The 26729-nt window shown below is 39.5% G+C and overlaps 1 protein-coding gene across 1 annotated transcript; it reads left to right on the top strand.

The window, feature by feature from the left end:
* Positions 1-195: 195 nt before the first annotated feature.
* On the top strand, positions 196-13704 carry LOC134658515 (procathepsin L-like). The gene is made up of 8 exons (XM_063514201.1): positions 196-419; positions 2926-3078; positions 4204-4326; positions 6759-6892; positions 7304-7436; positions 9014-9174; positions 13195-13329; positions 13644-13704. Exons 1-8 carry the CDS (start codon positions 255-257, stop codon positions 13702-13704), a joined length of 1065 nt encoding a protein of 354 aa, XP_063370271.1. The 5' UTR covers positions 196-254.
* Positions 13705-26729: the final 13025 nt, after the last annotated feature.

Genomic DNA, 26729 nt, shown 5'->3' with positions numbered 1-26729 from the left:
TTGAAACAAGCTGCCTTACACTGTACAAATGAAACTAGTGGGCGATGGAGAAGTAGTGTATCTGTGCCATTACATATTATATGTACCTATATCACTTATCCTATCCTGAAGTTTCCATAACGAGTACTCGACATTGTTAAATTAAACATATACTTTGACTTACACTAGTGGTAAATTAGTTTAAATAGGTAGGTATAAGAAGTAACATATTTTTCAATTAGCTTAATCTTTTTCAGTGTCTGCTAATAGGCAGGATGCTCCAAGGCTTCTCATTTGGCATGCTCATGCCGCTCCGCTCCATCTACATCGGCGAGTGCTCCAGCCCACTCTACCGAGCTGGATTTCTTTCCACCACCACCCTCGCACTAACCTTTGGTTTATGCTTCGTTCATTTCACCGGGTCACTCCTAACCTACCAAGTGACTGCTCTCTGCTGCTTATCCTTCCCCTTCATCAGCCTTCTCTTGACCATATATTCACCAGAGTCGCCAAGTTGGCTGGCGACCCGAGGACAATACGACAAGTGCAGAAAGAATTTCATATGGTTGAGAGGAGAGGATGAGATACCGGAGCTAGACAAGTTGATACTAACAGTAAAGCATTTAGATGCGCAAGAAACTAATCAGCACAATAAATTAAGACAAATTATCACGCTTGTAAAGAAAAAAGAATTCTTCAAGCCAATTTTCCTGGTGTCTGCCTTATTCATTATGCAGAATTGTTCCGGAGGACCAGTCATGGGAGTATACGCGGTAACGGTTTTAAGTTTGTTGATGGGTCCCGAAGTTAACGCCCATTTCTGGATGGTGGGTTTAGACTTCCTGAGACTGTTGGCCAGTGGTGCAGCTATTTATCTAATTAACAAAGTCGGAAGAAGGAAACTGCTGTTTATTATAGGAGCTCTCAATGGCGGTAGTCAACTGTTGATGGGTGTGTACGTGTTCGCTAGAACCAATGGTTATTTGCTCTTCGATTCTTTGTGGATACCTGGTGTATTGGTCAACGTTCAAATGATGACTGTGTCGTTGGGAATGCAGCCGCTGCCGGCCGTGATCGCTGGTGAGGTATTCCCATTGCAGAACAGGGGTCTAGCAGGAAGTATTGGTTTAGTAACGCAGTGTTTGTCTGTACTTTTTGTGCTGAAGGCTTTTCCTAGTCTGTTGTCTTCCATGGGTCTGGAAGGAACGTACACTGTGTATTTTGGGGTCATAGCGGCGTGCCTGGCGGTGGCGTGGGCGCTGCTGCCGGAGACGAGCGGCCGGACGCTGCAGCAGATCGAGGAACACTTCAGGGGGGCTCCGCTCCCGGATCTTGAGGCTGATGTTAGCGAGTCAAGGCATTTGAATGAGATACTGAATGGTGTAGAATTGAGAGGTACCGCAAAGCTCACAGGCAATGTAACGAAAAAGGAACTATTTAAAGAATTTGATAAAAATTTGTCGAATGGGAAACCAGTTCAGTAAAACTAGTCAGAAACAAAATACTTACGGAACCCTAAAAAACTGTGTAAATAGGAATAAAATAGTAATAAATAAGTTAATTGTTGAGTGTTAAAAACTTTGACTTATATTAACCCCACCTGACCCTATTGCCATCAGAATCCAGTACGTTGGCTGACTGAAATTATGATGATTTCAGGGTGTAAGGTACTCAAATTGATTGAGTGAATGATCCTTTGGCAAACTATATGTAGTTTAACCTCGTAAGGCCCACTGTGCATTACAATGTACAGTCTGTTTCAATCTAATTTGAAACTTTCGATAACTAAATAATGTTACTTTTGTTTTCTAAATCAAACGAAATTCACCCTAATGTACTTACAACAAGGTTCAAATTAAAAATAGGGAAACTTTGTATAGTGGGCCTTACGAGGATAAAGTGTGTTTCTTATTGCGGAAGCGTTGGAAGTATTGCCTCGTGAGGCCCCATGTGCGTTACAATAGAAAATATGTATTATAGTCTGTCAAGCCGGATATATAAACGAAAGTTTCTGTAATTACGAAATACGCGAGATATTTTCCAACTTTTTTAAAACCTTCCGCAACTTGTCACATCAAACTTACACCGAATTCTCGTAAATTTTTAGAGATTCGTTAGTGCGCTTGGTAGCCACCATCGTGATTAATAAACATACCAATTTAAAACTCTACGTAAACGGTAAGTTAGACCCGACACGTGAAAACCTTATGCTGCTCAAGCATTATCAAATTACACTCGTTGTACAAATTCAGTTTAAGTAATACGTCGTATCTTGCATACTCATTGAGACAACTAAGTTTATTTTAAATATAAATTCCTGTTCAACTTGTACTTAGATTCAAAATAAATATGTACAGTTTACTTATAATCGTCGTTCATCTATCTTTAATCCAATCAGAATTACATTTAAACGAAACAGTGTACAAAATAAAATTCATACTCAAGAATAGGCACAAGAAATGTGTGGATAGTAATACGGATGAATTTTTAAATAATGCCTTGAGTTTTCTACATAGGACGGACAGTTATGGTGAATTTTTGAAGACTGTTAATGTGAGTGGTTGTGGAGATGGAGATTACGGTTCTAGTTATGTTCGTGAGCATATTGTGGATGGTCTTTTGACCAGCCATAATGTTCCCGAGTCGCATTGGCATGAATATAAGGTAAAACATTTGAAATTCTTTTATTTTAACTGTCCGACAGGCTGCAATGCTGCAACGCTACTGCAGTCGCGATCCGAATGTCACCTTTAACACATTCAGTGCCGAAAACCCGACTATCGGGTATTTTATTTTAGGCCGGACGACCCGATAGTCGGGATCGTGGTACGTAGCTTTATATGACGAAATTCTTGTGGCCTGGCGCGGATGTCTTATTTGTCTGGGTGGCAATGAATGTGTTAAGTTTACCTTTTACTCGTCATTATCATATTAGGTATTTTACAGGCAATATACAATAAGGAGTTTGAGTCCCCCCATCACGAGACGGCGGCACTACAGAAATGGCGGCAGAATTTACGAAGAGTTGTTTCGCATAATCAAGGATATATCTCTGGAAAACATAGTTATTCATTGCATTTAAACCATTTTGGAGATTTTGTAAGTACCGATACCTACCTATATACCGATACTAACCTAACCTAACCTAACCTAACCTAACCTAACCTAACCTACCCTCACACAGACAATAATGACCCTAGTATAAGACCCATAATACCACCAGACCAGAGAATGCCATTATATTCTCTGAAATCCTTTCGAAAACTGATGGAAGAGGACGGTTCTCAAAATTCGTCGGGGTATTTTTTATAGTTATTCGCGATTGGATTCAGTTTTTTTGTTTGTTTGAAGTTAATGTTTTTTTGCGGTATTAGATACCGCAGAACCTACTCCCCAGCAATCCTATAAGGTGATGAAGGAGAATGATCATCACTGTTCGTTGGGCCCCGATCAAAACAAAGTACGCGTACGTCTCTAACCTCACTTTAAAATAGCAGTGTGACAGACAGACAGACGGACGGACAGAGTCGCACCATAAGGGTTCCTTTTGTACCTTTTTAGCACGGAACCCTATAAACCTTGTATAAGATAAGGCCCGTGGCCAGCAGTGGGCCTGGCCAATCCATCGAATCGCTTTGTGTCTCTCTATCACTCTTCCATATCAGTGTGACAGTGACAGTTGCCTTAAGAGGCAAAAGGAGTGGTCATTTCTCCATACAAACGTACTCGACTGTTTCCTCCATGGGTTTTGAAGCTAGAGCAATGATTTTTTCAACACAGATTAATATTGTAAATATCTGTGTCGTACCGTTTTGCTTTTTATGATATTTTTGTTTTTTAAGGCGCTAGAGCCCTTCAAAAATGCCGCAATGAGAGGCGTGGTATTCAAAACTGATATCAATTAGCCAAAAAAGCAAAACGGTCCGACACAGATAATTTCGTAATCATTTAGATTTCCAAATTTGGTTACGATTGGTTAAGTTTTGGAGGAGGAAACAGTCGAGTACGAAACCTCGATTTTTGAGATTTTTACGCAGGATTTTTCGCCTTGTCCTTATCGCACTAGTTTTAGGAGCCGCATTCGTTAGCGAGACGAGTATATTTACCTAAAATATTTAAATCTCAGCTCCTGTTTCGTCTTAAGTACGTTGGCTACGGAGCGTTAGCGATTGGCATGTTGTCTACGGCGGGGCCTGGTGATGATGATATCTATTGTAATTCCAGGCTCCTGTAGAATACGCCACAAAGATCCTGAAACTGAAAAAGACTCCGCACCTCTTCGATCCTGCGCACGACCCTCTCAGACGAGATTTCCATAAACATGTCCACAAGAGAGCGCCCAGTCAGGTATGTTCACTGCTAAACAGGCAATAAAGAAGCGGTCGGCAACCTTTTAGCAGCCAAGAGCCACATAGTACCGAATAGTATAGTATAGAAGGTAGTTAGCGAAGTTGACGCGGGCCGCACTTTGTTAATACTTATTTATGACTTTATCAGACATTGTCATATGTCAATATTACATACAAAATAGCCAGGGAGGCTCGCGGGCCGCAAGTGACAGGTTCATGCACGGGCCGCAGGTTGCCGACGTCTGCAATAAAGCATTCATTAACAAGCAGATAGTTACTATACTATAGTAATGGACCCTATAATGGACGTGGAACCGGTAATGGGACATAAAACCACAAATCCTCTAAAATAAGTATGTAAAAGTAGTTTATAAACACTGGCAATATTTTACCATAAATAAGAGTCATAGAGCTGTTTAAGTTTGACTTTTTATTAATTTCGGTTACTTTTTAAGAAATTGGCGCCAACCCAAAAGTTGTCGTGTCACTGGAAAAAATAACCAGTAAGAATTCTTAACAACTTCGCTAAGAGAGGTGAGTTCATATATTAAATTGTAATTAATTATTACTTGGTGTAAACTAGAGTGTGTTTCGTTAATTGCATTTACCATGAGATAAGGTATACAACACATTATGTTGTGACTCTAGAGATGTATAAAAAATAGTGGTATTTTGCCCAATCCCATTATAGGAGCTGTAAAACTGCATACCTCCTATGATGGGATAATTTACATAATGATGCTTGCCATGGCGTAATTTCATGTTTAAACAATACAGAAGTATAATGTAGTTACTCGTACGAACTATGTCAGGAGGTCTTCTCGGACTTCGGATAAATTAATATCGTTTTTACAAAATTTTATTTAACTTGCCCTGTTAGTTTGTATACAGGGTGGATTTTCTTTTTGGGTCAGTGAGGGCAGCTACCAGATCCCGTGCTGCGACGAGAAAACGGTCTTAGAAAACCTTCCCTCGATTTCAAATTAATAAAGATTGGCTTTTAAAGATTTTGGAAAAAACATACAGGGTGCGAGAAAAAGGTAATTTTTGACATTCTTTTTTTTGATGCCAATCGATCCCATTCCTATTGAGGATCAAAAGCTTGTATGGAACTAAAAAAAAAATCCGGCTAGAAAAGCCACAGATCGAGGAAAACTTTTCCCATACAATTTGTATGAAAATCAAAACATTTATTTTTCACATGCTATTTTTCTATGACAATTGATTCCATTCTTATCAATAGTTTCTTTGGGGTCAACTTACGATAATGTACTAAAAAGCCACAAATTAATAAAAACTTTTTCCATAAGTACATTTACTATGGAGAAAATGTGAAATTTAATTTTGACCCAAAAAAAACTATTGATACTGGATAGGAATGGAATCGATTGGCATACAAAAAAGGCATGTGAAAAATATAAGTTTTCATTTTCATACAAATTGTATGGGAAATGTTTTCCTCGATTTGTGGCTTTTCTAGCCGGAATTTTTTTTGATCCTCAATAGGAATGGGATCGATTGGCATCAAAAAAAAAGTTTGTCAAAAATTACCTTTTCCTCGCACCCTGTATGTTTTTTCCAAAATCTGTAAAAGCCAATCTTCATTAATTTGAAATCGAGGGAAGGTCTTCTAAGACCGTTTTCTCGTAGCAGCACAGGATCTGGTAGCTGCCCTCACTGACCCAAAAAGAAAATCCACCCTGTATTAGTTAGTGTGGTTCAAATCTTGGAAATGGCATTTGAGCCACTTTCGGATTTCCGATTGAGTTGAAATTTTGGATACGTATGCAAATCGGATGACAATGCAATCGGGTGACAAAAATGACTAATAACTAGTTTTTTGCCAAAAACTTATTCTCTATTCCAATATCTTATACTGATAGGGTATGCCCATTATAGGGGGCCCATTACTGGATCCACGTCCATTACCGGGGTTCCATTACTGTAGCTTTGGTGTCCATGACTGGAGAAAAAAAACATACTTTTAATTTATTAATTATGTGGAAACTAACTGCAGTATCTTTGATACAACACGCCTGAAACATGAAAGAAGGATAGGATATTCATCTTTTAACAAGCTAAGCGGTAGAACTTTTACATGTATCAGGGAAATATCACAAATACTCCAAATTTCCTCTTAAATGTCCCATGACTGGTGCCGTTACATACGTCTGTAAATGAAAATCAAAATTTTCAATTAAAAGAAAAAATATGGAAAGATTCGAGTTTATGATCTTTATTTATTTTTTAACTGAGCTACCCACTGAAGCTTTCCAGAAGAATGCGGCTACAGCGGTTGTTAAAAAACCGCGGTGCAGTTGACGCGTATCAAATCCTAACGACATCAAATCGCACGCGAATTACACTCGCAGGCAGAGATAATCTTCAGGAGTCTGAATCTGAACACAGTTATTTTTGTTTGATTGTCAGGTAGACTGGCGCGCGCATGGCTTCAAGCCTGCGCGAGAGCAGCAGCACGCGTGCGGCGCGTGCTACGCATTCGCGGTCGCGCATGCGCTGCAAGCGCAACTTTACAAGCGGCATGGTGACTGGAGTGAGCTGAGGTGAGCCGTGATTGGTTGGTTGGTAGCGCATGGAATTGAAGTCAGTTGTGATTGGTCGTTTGGGTTTCAAGTCCTCGGTCTCTTGCCAGTTCCATTCAATACTTCATTATAATATACATATACCTACTTCAAGCAGGGCCGTCTTAAACTATGCTTCGGCCCCTGGGCACAAGAATTTGGGGCCCTTTTGGAATATAAAGAAAGCTAATTGAACTAACATTTTTCTACTATGATCTTCTACTTATTATGAGTACTGTTACTGTCTATCCTTGGGGGCGCCTGAGAAGGCCCCGTGTGCCCTTATGGTAAAGATGGTACTGACTTCAAGTTCAAGTGAATACGTACAATTTGAAAAACCCTTTGTAGACCTTAACCCTACAAAAACGTACAACGGTCAAGTTTTTATTTCAGCCCCCAACAAATAATCGACTGCAGCTACCCTGACGGCAACGAGGGTTGCGACGGGGGCTCCCTGAATGCGGCCATGCGATACATCGCCAGGGAAGGCCTCATCACGGAGAAGTTCTACCCTTATAAGGGAAAGGTTTGTGACCTCACATCCTGCATAACCCTCCCCAATGGCAAAAGCTTGAACGCTTGAACTCATCTACCTATATCTAGGTTCAAATCACATTTGTCAGCATCGAACCGCATTTCCTATTAGGTATGAGAAACATTATTAAATTATACAACGGGACTTAATCGCGTATCTAAGTTTTAAGATTTACCTCCGACGTTTCGAGGACGGCGTTGTCCCCGTGGTCTCGGAGAAGACTGGCTTAAGTTGACATCAGCATCGTCTAACCGCGCGAGTTAAGCCAGTCTTCTCCGAGACCACGGGGACAACGCCGTCCTCGAAACGTCGGAGGTAAATCTTAAAACTTAGATACGCGATTAAGTCCCGTTGTATAATTTAATAATGTGTAAAAATCGTGAAAGTTTAAATCAGTGTTATGAGAAACATCTTCATACTAACGAGCGATTTCTTCTAAGGGCTCATTTAGACGGCGCGCGAACTTGTATACGATTTTGGTTAGTGTGGACCATTGAAGTGACATCAATTCAGCCGACCGATCAAATGACGCAATGTAATGAAACTCGCATGGGAGTTCTCGCACCGTCTAAATAAGCCTACACCAGAGACAGTGAGCGCAATTGGAATTTTCTACAAAAATTATAGGCTCGGGGGAGTTCTTGGTAAGCTACGGTATAGTTTACATGGAGGTTCCCTAATTTTGGGAATGCGGCGCATCATCAGACACAGCCGTTACGGAAAACCACTTTGAGGTCAAAAGTTGTTCCTTTGAAAATATTCTGGAATGGACGCGCTCACAGCAGCCCGGTTATATAAGGAGAAGTCAAATTTATTTTCCTGATATCGGGGTTTCTAAGTAATTGTTCTATGGAGTTTAGTAGTAGTAGTAGTAGTGGTAATCTATCTATCTAATCTAATACCTTTAAACGAGCAATTCTTGTTTATTTATTTATTTATTTATATATATATATATACTTATATATATATATATATATATTTATATATATATATATATATATATATATATATATATATATATATATATTCGGGGATCTCGGAAACGGCGGATTTCGATGAAATTTGCTATATGGGGGTTTTCGGGGGCGAAAAATCGATCTAGCTAGGTCTTATCTCTGGGAAAACGCGCATTTTCGAGTTTTTATATGTTTTCCGAGCGAAGCTCGGTCACCCAGATATTATTCTTTATTGTGCACAATTAAAACAATTATTAAATACATTATAATTAAAATAACTTAACAAGGAGTTTAGCTTAACAAGGGATGGTACCTGACGTTTTCCGATCAAAGTTAATGCAGGTTGGCCTTTCATTGTAATATGTAGTGGCAATCACGACGCGAAAACGCGCTAATAGAACGATCGATGGATCGCCCGTCTTTGCCCAGTATATAATTAATATACCTAATTAATGAATGAAAATGAGTAAAACTAGCTTAATATAAACATATAAACATTAAAACTCTATAAATACATTATGGCTGCGATGAGTTCGCAGTATCAGGGAGCCGAGCAGCAAAGAGGGAGCACTGGGTGGGAAGATAATGTCTCTAATGTCTATTTTATTCCAGAGAGGGCGCTGCCGCTACAGCAGACTGCTCGTGCGGGCCAGGCCGCGGCGCTGGGCCCTCTTACCGGCCGGCGACGAAGATGCTATGGAGCTAGCTTTAGCGGCGATAGGACCGCTAGCAGTTGCTGTCAACGCGGCGCCGTTTACCTTCCAGCTTTATAAGTATGAACGACTGGTACCTAATCTTAAAGATTGTGGGTACTTATATTTAATCATACAAACGAAACGGGTCTACCGCGATATAATTTAATTGTTTTTACCTTAAATTCCGACGTTTCAGCTGAGTTGCACCAGCCAGTTGGAAAGACTGACGTCCCAGCAAATGTCAACGGAGGTATAAATAAAACAACACTGAACTACCCGAAATTAGTTTGTAAAAATGTTCGGGGTAGACAAAGAAATTGCAGCTATATACCCGTTAAAGTTTAATGTTTTAATGGGTACTTATCTCAATTAAAAATTAAAAAACACGACTGCAGTTTAAAAGCGAACTGAAAAGCTAAAAATAATTTTTAGTTATGTTAGGTACTCAACTTAATGAATGTAAAATAGAATATACATATAAGTGTTCAGTCAGGGTCGTAAACAGCAAACGGAAAAGTTTAGGCGCATTAAGGATCGTGACTGTACCTGTATATTTTATTTCGAAGCAGTCGGGGACCTTGATATATTGAAATTTTCCCATTCACAGGTCCCCGACTGCATCGAAATAAAATGTACAGGTACAGTCACGATCCTCAATGAGCCTAAACTTTTCCGTTTCCTGTTTACGATCCTGACTGAACACTTATATGTATATTCTATTTTACATTCATTAAGTTGAGTACCTAACATAACTAAAAATTATTTTTAGCTTTTCAGTTCGCTTTTAAACTGCAGTCGTGTTTTTTAATTTTTAATTAATTAATTTTATTTTATACATTTTAGTGACCATACAAACCAACCATATTTTTTATGATTTAAGGCAATTAAGTTGCTTCATGGAGCTTTCATCATGTTGATCTTTGACGACCGGTCTGGCCTAGTGGGTAGTGACCCTGCCTGCTAAGCCGATGGTCCTGGGTTCGAATCCCGGTAAGGGCATTTATTTGTGTGATGAACACTAATATTTGTTCCGGAGTCATGGATGTTTTCTATATATATAAGTATGTATTTATCTATATAAGTATGTATATCGTCGCCTAGTACCCATAGTACAAGCTTTGCTTAGTTTGGGGCTAGGTTGATCTGTGTAAGATGTCCCCCAATATTTATCTTTGATAATGTTAGCCTAAAACGAGCTTAAAAACCAAAATAGGTTGGACCCAAAAACCAGACGTATTGAAAAGTGCTAGGGCTTAATATCTCTGCAACTACATAATTATTTCCTATTAGTTGGCTTTCGGCCTTCGCAATTAAGATACTTGAGGAAGCTACAGAAAGCGTGCACCTTTCTTACGCTTACGCCCTACGCGAAGCTCGGCTTTCGGCATTCGCAATTAAGATACTTGGGGAAGCTGCAGAAAGCATGCACCTCTCTTACGCTCCGGGCCTTCGGCCCTACGCGAAGCTCGGCCTTCGGTATTTACAATTAAGAAACTTGAGGAAACTGCAGAAAGCGTGCACCTGTCCTACGCTCCGGACCTTCGGCCCTACACGAAGCTCGGCCTTCGGCTTTCGCAATTAAAGATACTTGGGGAAGCTGCAGAAAGCGGTCACCTTTCTTACGCTCCGGGCCTTCGGCCCTACGCGAAGCTCGGCCTTCGGTCTTTGCATTTAAAAAACTTGGGGAAACTGCAGAAAGCGTGCACCTTTCTTACGCTCCGGGCCTTCGGCCCTACATGAAGCTCGGCCTTCGGCTTTCGCAATTAAGAAGCTTGGGGGAGCTGCAGATAGCATGTACCTTTTTTACGTCCCGGGCCTTCGGCCCTACGCGAAGCTCGGCCTTCGGCCTTCGCAAATAAGATACTTGGGGAAGCTGCTTAAAGCGTTCACCTTTCTTACGCTCTGGGCCTTCGGCCCTACGCGAAGGTCAGCCTTCGGCCTTCGCAATTAAGAAACTTGAAAAAGCTGCAGAAAGCGTGCACCTTTCTTATTCTCCGGGCCTTCAGCCCACGCGAAGCTCGGCCTTCGGCCTTCGCAATTAAGATTATTGGGGAAACTGTCTGCAGTTTCCCCAAGAATCTTTACCATGCATCTTTAGCATGCACCTTTTTACGTCCCGGGCCTTCGGCCCTACGCGAAGCTCGGCCTTCGGCCTTCGCAAATAAGATACTTGGAGAAGCTGCAGAAAACGTGCACCTTTCTTACGCTCCGGGCCTTCGGCCCTACGCGAAGCTCGGCCTCCGGCCTTCGCAATTAAGATACTTCGAGCTGCAGAAAGCATGCACCTTTTTACGTCCCGGGCCTTCGGCCCTACGCGAAGCTCGGCCTTCGGCCTTCGCAAATAAGATACTTGGAGAAGCTGCAGAAAACGTTCACCTTTCTTACGCTCCGGGCCTTCGGCCCTACGCGAAGCTCGGCCTCCGGCCTTCGCAATTAAGATACTTCGAGCTGCAGAAAGCGTGCACCTTCTTACGCTCCGGGCCTTCGGCCCTACGCGAAGCTCGGCCTTCGGCCTTCGCAATTATGATTCTTGGGGAAACTGCAAAAAGCGTGCACCTTTCTTACGCTCCAGGCCTTTGGCCCTACGCGGAGCTCGGCCTTCGGCCTTCGCATTTAAGATACTTGGGGAAGTTACAGGAAGCACGCACCTGCCTTACGCTTCGGACCGTCGACCCTATGCGGAGTTCGGCCTTCGGCCTTCGTTATTAAAGTACTCGGGGAAGTTATAGGAAGAGCCCATCGCTCTTAAGCTCCCGGTATTTGCCCCCTACGCGGAGGTCGGCCTTCGTAGGTAATTAATATTCTTGGGGAATTTGGAAGCGCGCACCGAACCTGTCTTATGCTCTAGGCCTTCAACCCTACGCGGAGCTTGGCTTTCGACCTTTGCAATTTGAATACTTGGGCCGTCATCCCTATGTGGAGCTCGGCCTTCGGTCTGACACTTTCACACTTTGTTCCGTCAAAGTCGATGCAGAATCATATCTGAAGACGTACTCTACAATCTTAGCGTCTCTACAAAGAACTTATTTAGACTTTTCTATTCCCTTAGCGCAATTAAGAACATATTGGCTTGGTTTGAAAACATGTAAAATATGATTAATATAATACCTATGTATAATTTTTTTTTATAATGAGCGGTCAAACCACTTCCTGTTAATATTCCAACAATAGGATAATATATGGTTTTATGAGGTTAGGTTTTCTTAACATATTTTGTAAATTCTTACTTTATCAAAATTAGACTTAAACCCTCATATTGTATATATATTTTTGATCGTCTTTCAAAGCGCTTCATTTTGATGCCCTACTCGATGGGTTTGCAAGATATTTTATTCTAAATGTTGCGTAATATGGCGTATTAAGTCCGCCATATTGTTTTTATAATGACGTCACATAGCCTATGTTACTCGGGACGATATAACAATTCTAATGATATATCATACATCTTAATCGGTTAAGGTATTCAGAAGTTATGGTGTAACAAAGAAACTTACATACCCACATACAAACATGAACCCTGAAAACAATACACTCCTTTTTTGGGGCAGTCGTGTAAAAACCAATGATCATGAAAATGGAACTAGAACAGATTAAGATATAGTTCATTTTTGCATTCAATTTTCATTTAAAATGCGGGCAGAGTAGATCAAGGCTCTGTCAAGCCATTTCCGACAGCAGAAAAGAGCGGCATACATGCGGCATATTAAAAAAAAAACCGGCCAAATGCGAGTCGGACTCGCGCACGGAGGGTTAACAAAAGGGCAACAAAAAATAGAGCAAAAAAATCGTGTTTGTTGTATGGGAGACCCCCTTAATTATTTATTTTATTTTATTTTTAGTATTTGTGTTATAGAGGCAACAGAGATACATCATTTGTGAAAATTTCAACTGTCTAGCTATCGCGGTTCATGAGATACAGCCTGGTGACAGACGGACAGACGGAAGGACGGACAGCGAAGTCTTAGTAATAGGGTCCCGTTTTTTACCCTTTGGGTACGGAACCCTAAAAAAGGTAGGCGCGAGGGGTTATCGTACCATAGAAAATTTGAATTTCGCTCCTTTTTTGGCCGGCTATAATTAAAATGTGGTGTATTTCAGGGGCGGCGTTTACGACGACCTATTCTGTACGCCGTGGCAACTGAACCATGCCATGCTACTCGTTGGGTACACCCAGGAGTACTGGATACTGCTCAACTGGTGGGGGAAGAATTGGGGGGAGGATGGGTATATGAGGTAACGTTTCTTTTTTTATCATTCTTAACGTGTATGACCCAAAATACCTACATACAAAAATTGATTTGTAATCGTATGGGCACTCGCCATCAATGGGAAGTATTTAGCAGATGGCGCCATCATATCTCGCCCTGTCAATCCCTAGAATTTTTGTTTTTTAAATACCATTTAAGCCAAATCTCATAGAAAAAGGGGCAAGCTATGATGGCGCCATCTATGCAAACCTTTGACAGTTGCCAACCCCATTCAGTAGCAACAATAACAACGAAAAGGTTTAAGTAAAAAATACCACCTTTATTGTTTTTTATTTTTAGGATACGAAGGGGCTTCAACAGATGTGGCGTCGCAAATATGGCTGCCTACGTGCAATTATGAAAACAATTAAAGAAAATAAAATTACGGTATCTACACAAAAACCTTTTATTTTAACTTTATTGAGCTTGTATCATGAACGCTTACGGCTCGGCCACGACATTACGCGACCGGCAATGGCGGCAACGACAATCATAGGTGGGAACGAAAGGTCCGATCGCGGTGTCTCGCTCCAACCTATGGTTATCGGTGCCGCCGTCGCAAGTCGTCTGTCTGTCACCACTGTCACCAAGCTGTATCTCATGCATGAACCGTGATAGCTAGACAGTTGAAATTTTCACAGATGATGTATTTCTGTTGCCGCTTTAACAAAAAATACTAAAAAGTACGGAACCCTCGGTGGGTGAGTCTGACTCGCACTTGTGTAGTTTTTTCTTAGACTTACAATCATTAACTCTTTGTTGCCTATTAAAAAGGAATTCTTTATTTAGTTTTCTGTCTATCTATAAAGTTGCGTCCGTAATGTAGGTACTAAATGTATACCTAATGTGACAAATTAAATAACTCAATTCTAAAATCAGATCTTGATAAAAGATTCATAAAACTAAGTCTAGACTTCATTCTTACTGTGTAATGGCATATGTGTTTAGACAGAACGTGTCGGTTGTGACCTTTTGTGAAATAACATATCGGGGTCGGATTTAATCCAGTAGAGTTAATATGAATACTGGCTAGTAATGTGACTGGCGACGAAGATTTAAGGCGAAGCAGTTGAAAATGTTTTACAGCCGTAGGTAGGTATTAGTACTAATAACTTAATAAGTACGGCTATGGAATACTTTTCTCATATGTGTGCGGAGTACCAGCTTCTTCAGCTTCATCTCTTCCACCTCATCCATCCAATCAGTTCTTGAACCGCATCCCTCCAATGAAGAGTGACTCAAATTGTGTAGGTACTTTCCCCTACTTAAAATACCTAAATTATTTCTCACTGTGCACGAAATAAAACACCAGATACCCAATTATTAGAAAAACATAGATATACTTGGTCAAGCAGATCTTGTCAGTAGAAAAAGGCGGCAAATTTCAAAAATGAAGGCGCGAAAGGATATCATCACATAGAAAATTTGAATTTCGCGCCTTTTTTTACTGACAAGATTTGCTTAACCAGCTGTAGCAGTTATTTTTAAACACAATCTCTATTTATTAAATCGGATTGAAATATAAAAAAGCGGCCAATTGCGAGTCGGACTCGCACATTAAGGGTTCCGTATTTAGGGGATTTATGACGTATTAAAAAAAAACTACTTACTAGATTTCGTTCAAACCAATTTTCGGTGGAAGTTTGCATGGTAATGTACATCATATATTTTTATTAGTTTTTGTTCAGCGGTGCGGTGGTTGTAGCTGGTTCGTAGAGGTAGAAGAACAGAAACTCCGTCTTGTAGCCACAAATATATTTTATATAAAAGTAGAAAATTAACACGTACTATTCGTATAGGTGTAAAAATGTGAAGGCAATGTTACTACGGTTTCTATGGTAACGAAAGTAAGAAGTTTTGTTGGACTTGCCAACATGCTGGGGCGGGGCCGAAACCTTCGCCTTAAAAGATTATAAATGTTACATCTTATTAAACATTTTTGTTATTCAAATCCTACAGAAAAAACAAGAGACGATCAATACTATTGAGATCATCTTAAGGAATATTAGCTAAATAACAAGAAATACAACGCATATGTTGATGAACACAATGGAGTAAACTAGGTAATCACTCTTTAACTTCTGAGTGGTATTAACAATATAGTAGTTAAACTAACAAACTTACAGTTATAATCAAATAGGTAAATAATAATAGCCTTTTTATCAACTATAAACTTAACATTTTTTAGGCATATTTATGGTCCAAACATATAGTTGTAATAAACACAATGCATAACAGATTTCTATACACAAGCAAATTATTCGATAGGTAACACAGCGAAACCGCTTAAGGAACGTTTGTACACCTTTTTATTAGGTGCCACGAGGTCTACAACGCGCACCTTATCATCATCACCAGGATATACTTTAACAATTCTGGCCATGGGCCATGTCATGGGGGGAGAGTTAGGCTCTCTCATAATAACTAACGAACCAACTTTAACATTTGGTTGGCTATCGCGCCACTTGGGACGACATTGTAATACATTTATATAATACTTATGCCATACCTTCCAAAAGTGGCCCTTAACCTTGTTACAGATTTCCCAGAACTTTAATCTATTATTAGGTAACTCGGCCAAGTCCGCTTCCGGTAGGGATGTCATACAAGTGCCAATCAGAAAGTGGCCAGGCGTAAGATAGCTGTGATCGTTAATATCATCAGCAGTTACAGGCAAAAGTGGCCTAGAATTCAAGGTCCCTTCAATTTGACATAAAATAGTATGAATTTGTTCATACGTTAGTACATAAGCTTGCAATATGCGCTTCAAGTGGTACTTAGTGCTTTTAACAGCAGCTTCGGCAAGACCAGCAAACACTGGTGAATAGCTTGGCACGAAGTGAAAGGTAATGCGTTGCTGTGCCGCATAGGATTGCACCAGAGTCCGATGAACTTGTGATGCATTTAAATTGTACAGCTCAGCTAATTGGTTCTTTGCCCCCTTAAAGCATCCACCATTGTCACAAAATACGTCGGTAGGAAGGCCTCTCCGCGCTATGAATCGCTTGAAACAAGCAAGGAAAGCATCAGTGGTTAAGTCTGAAGAGAGCTCCAGATGTATAGCCTTTGTCACAAAACAAACAAATACGCATATATAGCCTTTTGTCTGTAAAGCTCTTCTTACTCGAGAATTCTTCACTGCAATCGGACCTGCAAAGTCGATGCCGACTTTTTGGAATGCTCGGCAGGCCGTGACCCTTTCAGGTGGCAAAGAACCCATCAGCTGTTTTGCACACTGAGCTTTCATTCTGAAACAAGGTAAGCATTTGTTAACTATACTTTTTACATAGCTAAGACCATTTACAATCCAATATTTATCATTTAAGCTTGACAATAATAACTTGGGCGGAGAATGTAGCAGCCTAAGGTGCTCGTGCTTTACAATAAGCTTTGTTATGCGAGATTCCCTCGGTAGTATCACAGGATGTTTTTGTGAGTATGACACATTTGCGTTTTTTATTCTGCCACCAACTCTCAGCAGACCTTGATTATCAAGAAAAGGATGTAAGGAGTTAAGCGAACCTTTAACATTATCTAAGTTAGCCTTGAGACTGTCAATTTCATGTTTGAAGTAAATGCCTTGTTCACGTTTTATAATCTGGAGTAAAGCTAATTGAAGCTCCTTAGCGGAGAGATGCTCAAGATTATTCGTGTTTTTAGTTTTTAAATTAGAGCAAAACCTCATAACATAGGCCATTACCCTTACCATTTTGTTGAGATCAGAATACCTTTCTAAGAAATCGTAAGGATCTGATCCTTTTTGAGTAACTAGCGTCACCTTGGCACTAGAGGGAGCCTTTTTCAATTCAGGTAGGTCATCGATTGCAGGAGGGTTAAGCTTATCATTAAAATTATAGTTACCTTCCTGTAGAAAGCTTGGGCCGTGCAGCCACATGGGTATGTGGCGCAGCTCATCTGGATCTGTGCCTCTGCTCAGGCAATCGCTCGGATTTTCTCCACTGGGTACGTACAGCCAGCGCCATCTATCTGTGAAATCCCGAATCAACCTGACCCGATTGGCAACAAAAGCTTGAAGCCTTAAAGGCTCTGTTTTCACCCATGCTAGCGCAATTTGCGAGTCAGAAAACAGATATACATCTTGTATGTTTAATTGCGATTTTAGCGTTTCATAAACACGAGCGATGAGTTTAGATAATAGTAGCATAGCACACAGTTCTAAGCGAGCTATGGTGAGCGTATCCTTATTGCGGGGGTTGATTCGAGATTTAGCACAAAGTAATGAAAGTGAAGCATTACCGTGTTCGTCGACCACCCGAAGATACACACAACAGCCGTAACCTGTCGTGCTACATGCATCAGCAAACCCTATCAATTGCAATGCAGAAGCATTCGAGGGGATGTGCAGGTTCCTATTAATGGTGAAGGGTTCCATTTGAGATAACTTGAAAGCAAATGAAGACCACTCCTGAAGCAGCATAGCTGAAGGAACCTCATTCCAACCTATTTTCTCAGCATATATATTTTGCATGAAAGCCTTTGCCTTCATGATAATTGGCGCTATAAAACCTAGCGGATCATAAAATTTCGAAATATAGCTTAATATTTCTTTTTTGGTAGGTTTTTCCTTTTTAAAGGCCTCGGGGCAAGAAAAAACAAAGAAATCCTCTCGCATATTAAGTTTTAAACCTAAAGTCTTTAAATATAAATTATCCTTTTGGAAGTCTAAGTCATCAAACTGCCGTTTATCGTTGGGAATGCCCTCTAAGACTTGCTGATCATTAGATGCCCACTTGTGTGTATTGAAACTACCCTTACTTAACAACTCCCTTAATTGCGATTTGGCTTCCATCATAACCTTTAAATCGGAGTTTGAAAAACACATGTCATCTACATAGGTGCAATTCCTTAATATATAAGCTGCAAGTGGGAAATCACTTTCATACCTATCTGCGAGCTCTAGTAAGCATCGAGTGCTTAAATATGAACTACTCTTTTGCCCGTAGGTAACAGTATCTAATTGTATGCATTTTAGAGACTCATTAGGATTGCTTCTCCACAAAATATTTTGTAATTTGGCATGCATCGGATTAACTTCAACACATCGAAACATGCGTCGTATGTCTGTGGAGAAGGTATAGTTGCCTAATCGGAACAAAAGCATTATGTCAAACAAGTCTTTTTGTACCGGAGGTCCATTAAGCAAAATGTCATTGAGCGATACCTTTTTGTTAGATTGCAAAGAACAGTCAAAAACTACCCGGGTACGTGTAGTTATGCTAGAGTCATTAATTACAGCATGATGGGATGCAAAGTATAGAGGATCATTCTCAAAATCCAATTGATTGAAGTCAATATAGTGCCCATGCTTCAAGTCTACATATTCATTGATGAACTTCTCATAATCTGATAGCAAATTTATATTTTTGTGTAATCTTTTTTCGAGGTTAAGGAACCTATAATAAGCCATATCAAAAGAGCTACCGAGCACATCATTGACCTCATTCAAAGGAACTTTTAAAGGCAAATCAACCTGAAACTTGTTGTTTTCCAACACAGTTGTGTTCTGAAATATGTTTTCACACAGTTGATGCTCAGACATGCCTTCACAAAAGGTTTCAGGGATGCTTTCTGCATTCCAAAATTTTTGCAGACTCTCGTTAAGACTTGAGTCACATTGAGTACATAAAAGCGTTACCTTACTTTTGTCACTGGTTTGTTGCCGCGGTAAACCCCCACCTATGATGTAGCCAAACTTTGTATTTACAACCGTCGGGTGTGAACTGGCTGGGTCTTCAACAGGCTGCGCAGACCGCTCCTGCTGACCGGGAACTGGCTCCAGAAGGAGGACCTGGAAAAATATGTCCGCACCTAGAAGTAAATTGATCTCAGACGGCTGATGGAAATCAACATCGGACAGAGTGATTCCATCAGGTATATTAATAGCGTCCAATTTGATCTCATTTTGTGGGAGCTTGCAGGTAATTTTGTCCATTATATTACAATTCGCAGTGACTCGGTAAGGCATGGTCAAAGAATACACATCTAAGGGTATAGAATACCGTGTATCAGTACTTTTTTCTCCAGCACCAATAATGTTGCTGTTGTCCTTGCTTGGGGTCAATCCTAAAATACCTATTAATTTAGTGGTGGCTAAAGAGCTTTGTGAACAACAATCTAAAAGAGCTTTTACATGTACCTCGCTACCTGTCCGTGAATAAAGCTTTACTCTGACTGTGGGTAATAGTACCCCATTATGCCCCAAATTTGATACTAAAGAAACTTGGGGTTGGTTAGCCGAGTCCGGATGCAGTAAGGTATTATGAGCTTGTTTGCAAGTACTACACCGGAAATGAAAGCGGCATTTACCATTGTGTTTGTTTAGACAGACAGAGCATAGGCTATTATTTTTGCCGAAAGCTATCCTTTCACTACTAGTAAGCATCTTGAATTTGCTACAGTCAAATATTCGGTGTTTAGACTTACAATAGCTGCAGGCAGGCGAGGCAGTCGCTGTCACATTTACTACTGCTTTGTGGTGAGACTTCCCGGCTGTCGGCGACGGCTCAGCATTCTCCAGTGCCAAGGCGCGTTTCTCCAAGTACAGCAGGAACTCGGTGACTGTAGGCTCCTCGGTGTCATCGCGCTCCAATTGGTATGCCCGTGACGTGTAGGTGTCTAATTTACGGTACAAAATAGCCAATATAATAGGATCCCAGTTATCAGTACTTACACTTAAGTTCTTTAATGCAGACAAAGATTGTTTGACACTTGACACAAACTGTCTTAAATTTACTGGGTTAGATTTGACCAAGGCATTTATATCAAGCAAGGAATTAATGTGCTCATTTACAATTTTAAACTTATGATTATACCTTTCCTCTAAAAGCTTAAGAGCCTCCTCATAGCTGCCTTCAGCAAGAGGAAGGTTCTTAATCAAGTCAAAGGGTTCATTTGCCAGAAATGAGCGCAAATAGTACAATTTCTGGACATTATCGATGGATCTGTCATTGTGTATTATGGCCCTAAATAGATTAACGAAACCCGTATACTCACTGTACTTTCCAGTATATGTATCAATTTTGATGGTAGGCAGTTTGGCCTTGTAGTTATTTTGACAGGATGACACAGGTGCATTGGACGAGGGCGAGGACTTGTTTTTGATTGCCTCGTTTAGAATCGTGAGGATGTGGTAATACTTTGCCTCATAGTCCGCTACATCCTCCGCGTCTGCTTCGTCTAAGGCTAAAATCTCCTTGTTATACTGTTCATATTCGTTAAACAACTCAACTATTCTTGTACGCTTTGTCTCCAAGGCAAACATTGCACTAAGACCTACATCATTTTCATTGCTGGTAAAATTATAAAGGCGGGTAATTGAAGCCTTAGTATAACCTCGGGAGGCTCGTAACTGCTTCAAATCCTCTGATGTCGGAGCCATTGTTAATGGTTGTGACTTAAAGAACCACATAAAACTTTACACAAAGCAGACCACAGTCCAAACTACTTATAACATAAAATGCACAACTTTCACTTCCTGCAATAACCATCAAATATTTATATTATAAAGCGTTCACTAAAAGAAAACGAAATATTTTTTATCAAAATGGCGTTAAAGCGTCTTGTAAAAATAACGATGTGCCAAAGACAAATTGAGTGAAGTTATTGCAAAGAATGATAGTGTGGAATGAAAAGAACGAACGATATTTGTTGTCCTCCAATCGCGTTGAAGTTTTCAACGATGGCCGGTCCTCTGATTGGGCGACGTCCTCTGCTGCGCGTGGCTACGTCGTGGTTGCGCCACTTGCGTCAGCGCCAAAGCATGGCGATGGTGGCGGACTTGGCAGCCCAATGGCGGCGAATATAAAAAATACAAATTTTCGCGACGAATTAAATTTCGACGAATTACATATTAAAATTGTAGATATTTTATCAAAGAATTGCACGATGCGACGAATGAGTTGGTTTTCTCACAGTTCGCGCCGCCCGCGAAGTAGCTTACTTGCTTGAAATATTTGTTTTAAATGGGAGGTTCACGATGAATTGAAGCGTAGAACCGATGTTATAGCGCGATGCGACGAATAGGTTTCGCGTCGCACGCGAATTTTTGCTTGAAATGTAGGTCCACGATGAATTGAAGCGTAGAACCGACGTTATGTTATAGCGCGATGCGACGAATAGGTTTCGCGTCGCACGCGAATTTTTGCGTGAACAGATGCACGAATATATATGACGATGAATATATGCGGCGAATAGGTATTGTAGCCCTATTGTTTCGCGCCGTTTGCGTACTTCTTTTTAAAAGCGTGAATATTTTCGCACGAAGAAGACGATGGATCGGTGACCATTTATCGCAAGCTGGAATTTCCAATCTTCGTCCTTTCTTCTCTCTCGAAGGACCAATGTTCAGCGGTGCGGTGGTTGTAGCTGGTTCGTAGAGGTAGAAGAACAGAAACTCCGTCTTGTAGCCACAAATATATTTTATATAAAAGTAGAAAATTAACACGTACTATTCGTATAGGTGTAAAAATGTGAAGGCAATGTTACTACGGTTTCTATGGTAACGAAAGTAAGAAGTTTTGTTGGACTTGCCAACAGTTTTATCATTCTCTTATCCTCGTAAGTCCTGTGTTTTTCCAACAGCAGTAGTCATATCTGCCGGCTGTACTATACCAAGTACAAACCAAGAATAGTGCTTCAGACCGAAACAAAAAGATGTCGATTTTAGAGATTTTTGAAGTGGGGTCTTATTTTCAGTATTTTTTATGGTATGTTTATTATGTATAGCACCTCTTTAAGAAGGAAATTATTGAAAATATTTTGTACTTGTGTGAGTACATTGGGTTTTTACACAGTATAATAAAAAAAGTTAAAGGATTTATTTAATATTAAAATTAAATCATATATTTTGTCTAAACATCACTAAAGTAAAATCTTTACTTTATTACAACATAACTAATCTTCTTCTTATAAAAAGGTGAATTAAAAAAGCTCTTTTCATTATTTTAATACCATACTACATCTACGAAGGTTGGATTTGGGTGTTCAAAACTGGACTAGATCTCCAGACCTACCCCTTGCACTTTGCCCACGTCGCGCCCTTGTGCACTTGTGCTACTACCACGGCTACGCCCACCTCATTGACCACGAGCACTTTGAAATCGATGACTAGATACACGTCCGCGTACTACAACTTCTATTTCTCCATCTTCATATTAGAAAAGTCCCTATTTGATTCTTGGTCGGGTTCAGATATAAACATATCTTCATTATCCGAGTCCTTGAAGACATAGTTATTGAGAAGTTGTGATATTTGCTTTTCATCAAACGCTAGAATAAGAAAAAAAATACTTGTAAGTTAGACCGAACGTACTACCGTAAGTACAAATTATTCTGACCAATCACGATCCTCCTTAAATATACAGGTTTCTTTGAAATATTGTTTATTTTACAATATTTATAATTTAAATATACTAATACATTCGTATGACAACAGAAAAAACAAGTGATTACTTGAATATAAACCGATTATCTTACCTCGTGCTGGCCAGCGACCTGACTGTGTGGCCATCTTGCGAAATAGTGACACTGACACTGACAGTTGACTTTACCTGTCTAACATGGCGAAATTGACCATAGAAAATAGAATGAGAATGACCGTGTCAGTGTTGCCGTTGTAAAAAAACTACCCGGTAAATGGGGAATGAAAAATTTGTACTTGAGTAAGTACATTAGGCAGTTACGCCATCTATCTAGTTAAAATGTCAGGTCTGAAGTGCTATCCTTAATTTGTACTTGTACAAGTACGCGGGGACTTACGAGGTTATTTTAGAAGTTACAGGGGGGGGGGACACACATTTTACCACTTTGGAAGTGTCTCTCGCGCAAACTATTCAGTTTAGAAAAAAATGATATTAGAAACCTCAATATCATTTTTGAAGACCTATCCATAGAAACCCCACACGTATGGGTTTGATGAAAAAAAAATTGTTGAGTTTTAGTTCTAAGTATGGGGAACCCCCAAAATTTATTGTTTTTTTTTATTTTTGTATGAAAATCTTAATGCGGTTCACAGAATACATCTACTTACCAAGTTTCAACAGTATAGTTCTTATAGTTCAGAAAAAAGTGGCTGTGACATACGGACGGACGGACGGACAGACAGACAGACAGACAGACATGACGAATCCATAAGGGTTCCGTTTTTTGCCATTTGACTACGGAACCCTAAAAAGTAGGCGAGTTGACCGTGACGTCACTACACATGTTTTCATATTTAATTCCATATTAACAAATCGTTTTGACAGTTCTAAAAAAGAAGCTAATTTGACTAGTAGGAAAGTAGACAATTGTCGGGTACCAGCAACGTATTTCAGATGGGCTTAACTGCTTGCCACAGTCTAAAAAGTACAGTGGACCGACGCAGTTAATGTTTGCGTGAATGCCGACACCGCACAACAACACAGTAGGGTTGTCACAGACTTTTACACAACTGCCCAAAAATTACAAATATTTCAAATAAGACACGCTAGCCCTGTAAGTAGTACCGAGCTACGAATAATGTCGATAACAGCTCGGGTGCGCGGGAATTTTTCTTTTCTGCTAATAAAATAAAAAAAGTTTCCAAATTATTCCAGTTCAAAATTAAGAAAATAAATTGTTGATTCATCGTCGAGTATAAACATAATATATTTCTGTTGCTCGTAATATTACAATGTCATTTTTGTTGTCTTATAAAATCTGTAATAATTTCGCACTTCCCCTTAACCGGAAGCGTCAGGATCATAGAATGCAGTTAGCGCGAGTTTTGACGTTTGCCGCTACACCGGAAAGCACTCAGACCGTCTGCCAACCTTCCAATTATGAATTTTAGCTGGATTGTGATTAGTTCGTCTGTTTATATACGAGAATTAAACTATACTTGGTCAACCAGATCTTGACAGTAGAAAAAGGCGGCAAATTTGAAAAATGTAGGCGCGAAGGGATATCGTCCCATAGAAAATTTGAATTTCGCGCCTTTTTTTACTGACAAGATTTGGTTGACCAGCTTTATATTTTCATTTTTCATTTCTCATGCTCTGAAAGAGCCATTGTTGTTCTAAAGGGTGTGCAGAAAATGATACGTTTCTGCACTAGAGCATTTTACGTTCCAAGTACGAATTTAGGTTCTAAATGAATGAATGAAGTACGAATTTGTACTATATGAATTTTTTTACGAAGGGCAATTGAAATTTGGGTTTAAATGGATTTGTTATACCTACAATTTCCATTCTGATATAACGATACTTTTGCCTAAATTGTTAATTGAAAGTACCTAAACCCCCCAAGATTTACTAAAAAAACTTCTACTTTCTCATGTTTTAAAAAAAACACATGCATTTTACATTTCTCGTATTCGAAATGAAAAGTAGAATGTTTAATTCGGGTGCATAATTTCAGCCTCGGACTATTGGCGTACCTACCTAACTATCTCGGCAGAAATGAGTGCCTTTAATCCCTTGGTTAACAATCTACTATTCCCCCTTCCACTTCCACTGTAGCACACCACATCGCCACAACAGATTTGAATCCTTCGTACTTTCGGGAGTCATAATAAAAGGGTATTATAAAATCTGATCGCGCCAGTCCAGACGGGAAAATATTCACCCAATCTGATTAAATTGTCTGATCAAATCAGGTGGCGTGGTGTGGACGCAAAAATGAAATTGTCTCGCCGATCCCACTTGATTCTATTTTAAGATATTGACCTATTCATTGGAAATGTGGATGCAAGAAAGTCAATTTTCGACGAGCGTGTGCGCGTTTGGGGGTATTTTTTTATTCCGAGCGTCAAAATATGTCACCATATATCTTAAATAGGTGATTAAATTGTGTGCGTGTGAACGATAGATGAGATTGACGCCAATTTTTTTCCTGATCATTTGGTCTGCTTAATCATCCCGTCTGGATGGGCCTTTACATAAAAATCTAGCGTGCAATTTGTTATATCCCCAGTTGTTACTACAGACGGTAACAACTTGGTGGGAAATAGTGGGAATCAACTGTATTCTCCAAATATTCGGACTATTCCCATTGGTACCAACAGAGAAACCTCAATAGCTTCCATCATTATAATTATTGAATAAATAAAACAAACAAATGCAATACCGTTTTTATTTATTTATACATAGTAATATGTCAGTTGTCATTTTGTTAAATGATAAAGTACAGTCTTGGAAATATTAAAAAAAATTATATAAATTTACAACAAATTGAACGCGACGGTTCCGTAAAGGGTACTTTATAGTATCCCGTAATATTTACAGGCTTAAGATAGAAATAATAAAATTAGTGGCATTCGCGGCAGGCGTGTAGCCATACCATATTTGCACAAAAGAATTATTTAGTCAGCACACTTGAATAAGCATCAAAGTCACAGAATCCAAAAAGTAATCTCCATACAAAACATCCAAAAAGGGTCTTGGAATTTTCCATTTGATCTAATTTGTTTCAACTTGTTGTTGTTAGGTACACAGTTTCAAAAATTGCGTTCCATAATTGGAAATGTTTCGGACACGAACGAATTTTTTTCTATTTTCCAAAAACGATACTTCCACAATTTTTTGTGAAAATTCCAAAACTTACTTCAACTTGGACAAATATAATTTGATATTCTCATTTTTTTGACTTAATTACTACACACATAAGCACAATTATTGTGTGGGTTTGGTAGTGTATTAACAATATTAATTGTCTATGTAAACATACAAATAAATAAATGAAACAAAAAAAAAATTGGTTTGATACATAAACTGCTTGGATGTGTAAATGATTTGACGCTTGTACAGTAAGTGCCCGATATTAAGTAGCCACGTTGTCATATTTACTTAAATTAGGGCACCGACAATACCAAGTCAAGTGACTGACTGAAATATTCCGTCTGTGATACTTATTTAAGATCTATATACATAGGAATTATATTATATGAGCACGGTTAAGTATCGCCACATACGAACACCACAAAACGTAGAATGATGGTACCGATTATAAATATTCTTTAGTATTTCTCTAATTTTTACAATTATTTTAATTTTACCTATCTATTCATAGTGCCAACATCAAGTTAATTGTATAATATTTATGTTCAACATACATTTACTGTAGATAACAAATCTACATATAGTTTTGTGTTCGTGTATCAACTCCTTATATATTCTGGTATCCTAAACAGTTCCTATATTCGAAACGCACTGTATTATACTGCAATTATACATATTTCTCTTATTTTTTCCACATTCAGTTACAACAAAAGCTTAACTCTATTAGCCATGTGCACGATAGTAGCGCCGCCTGGCGGCTATGACCTACATTAGTAATTTGATATTTAATATATGTCAAATTGAGCCCAATATAAGTTTACACAACGCACTTCTGGCATAGCGAATAGCA

Source organism: Cydia amplana, chromosome 22, assembly GCF_948474715.1.
Source record: "Cydia amplana chromosome 22, ilCydAmpl1.1, whole genome shotgun sequence".
NCBI classification, from domain to species: Eukaryota; Metazoa; Arthropoda; class Insecta; order Lepidoptera; family Tortricidae; genus Cydia; species Cydia amplana.
Note: the sequence above shows the minus strand (reverse complement) of the source record. Positions and strands in the feature narration are given on the sequence as shown.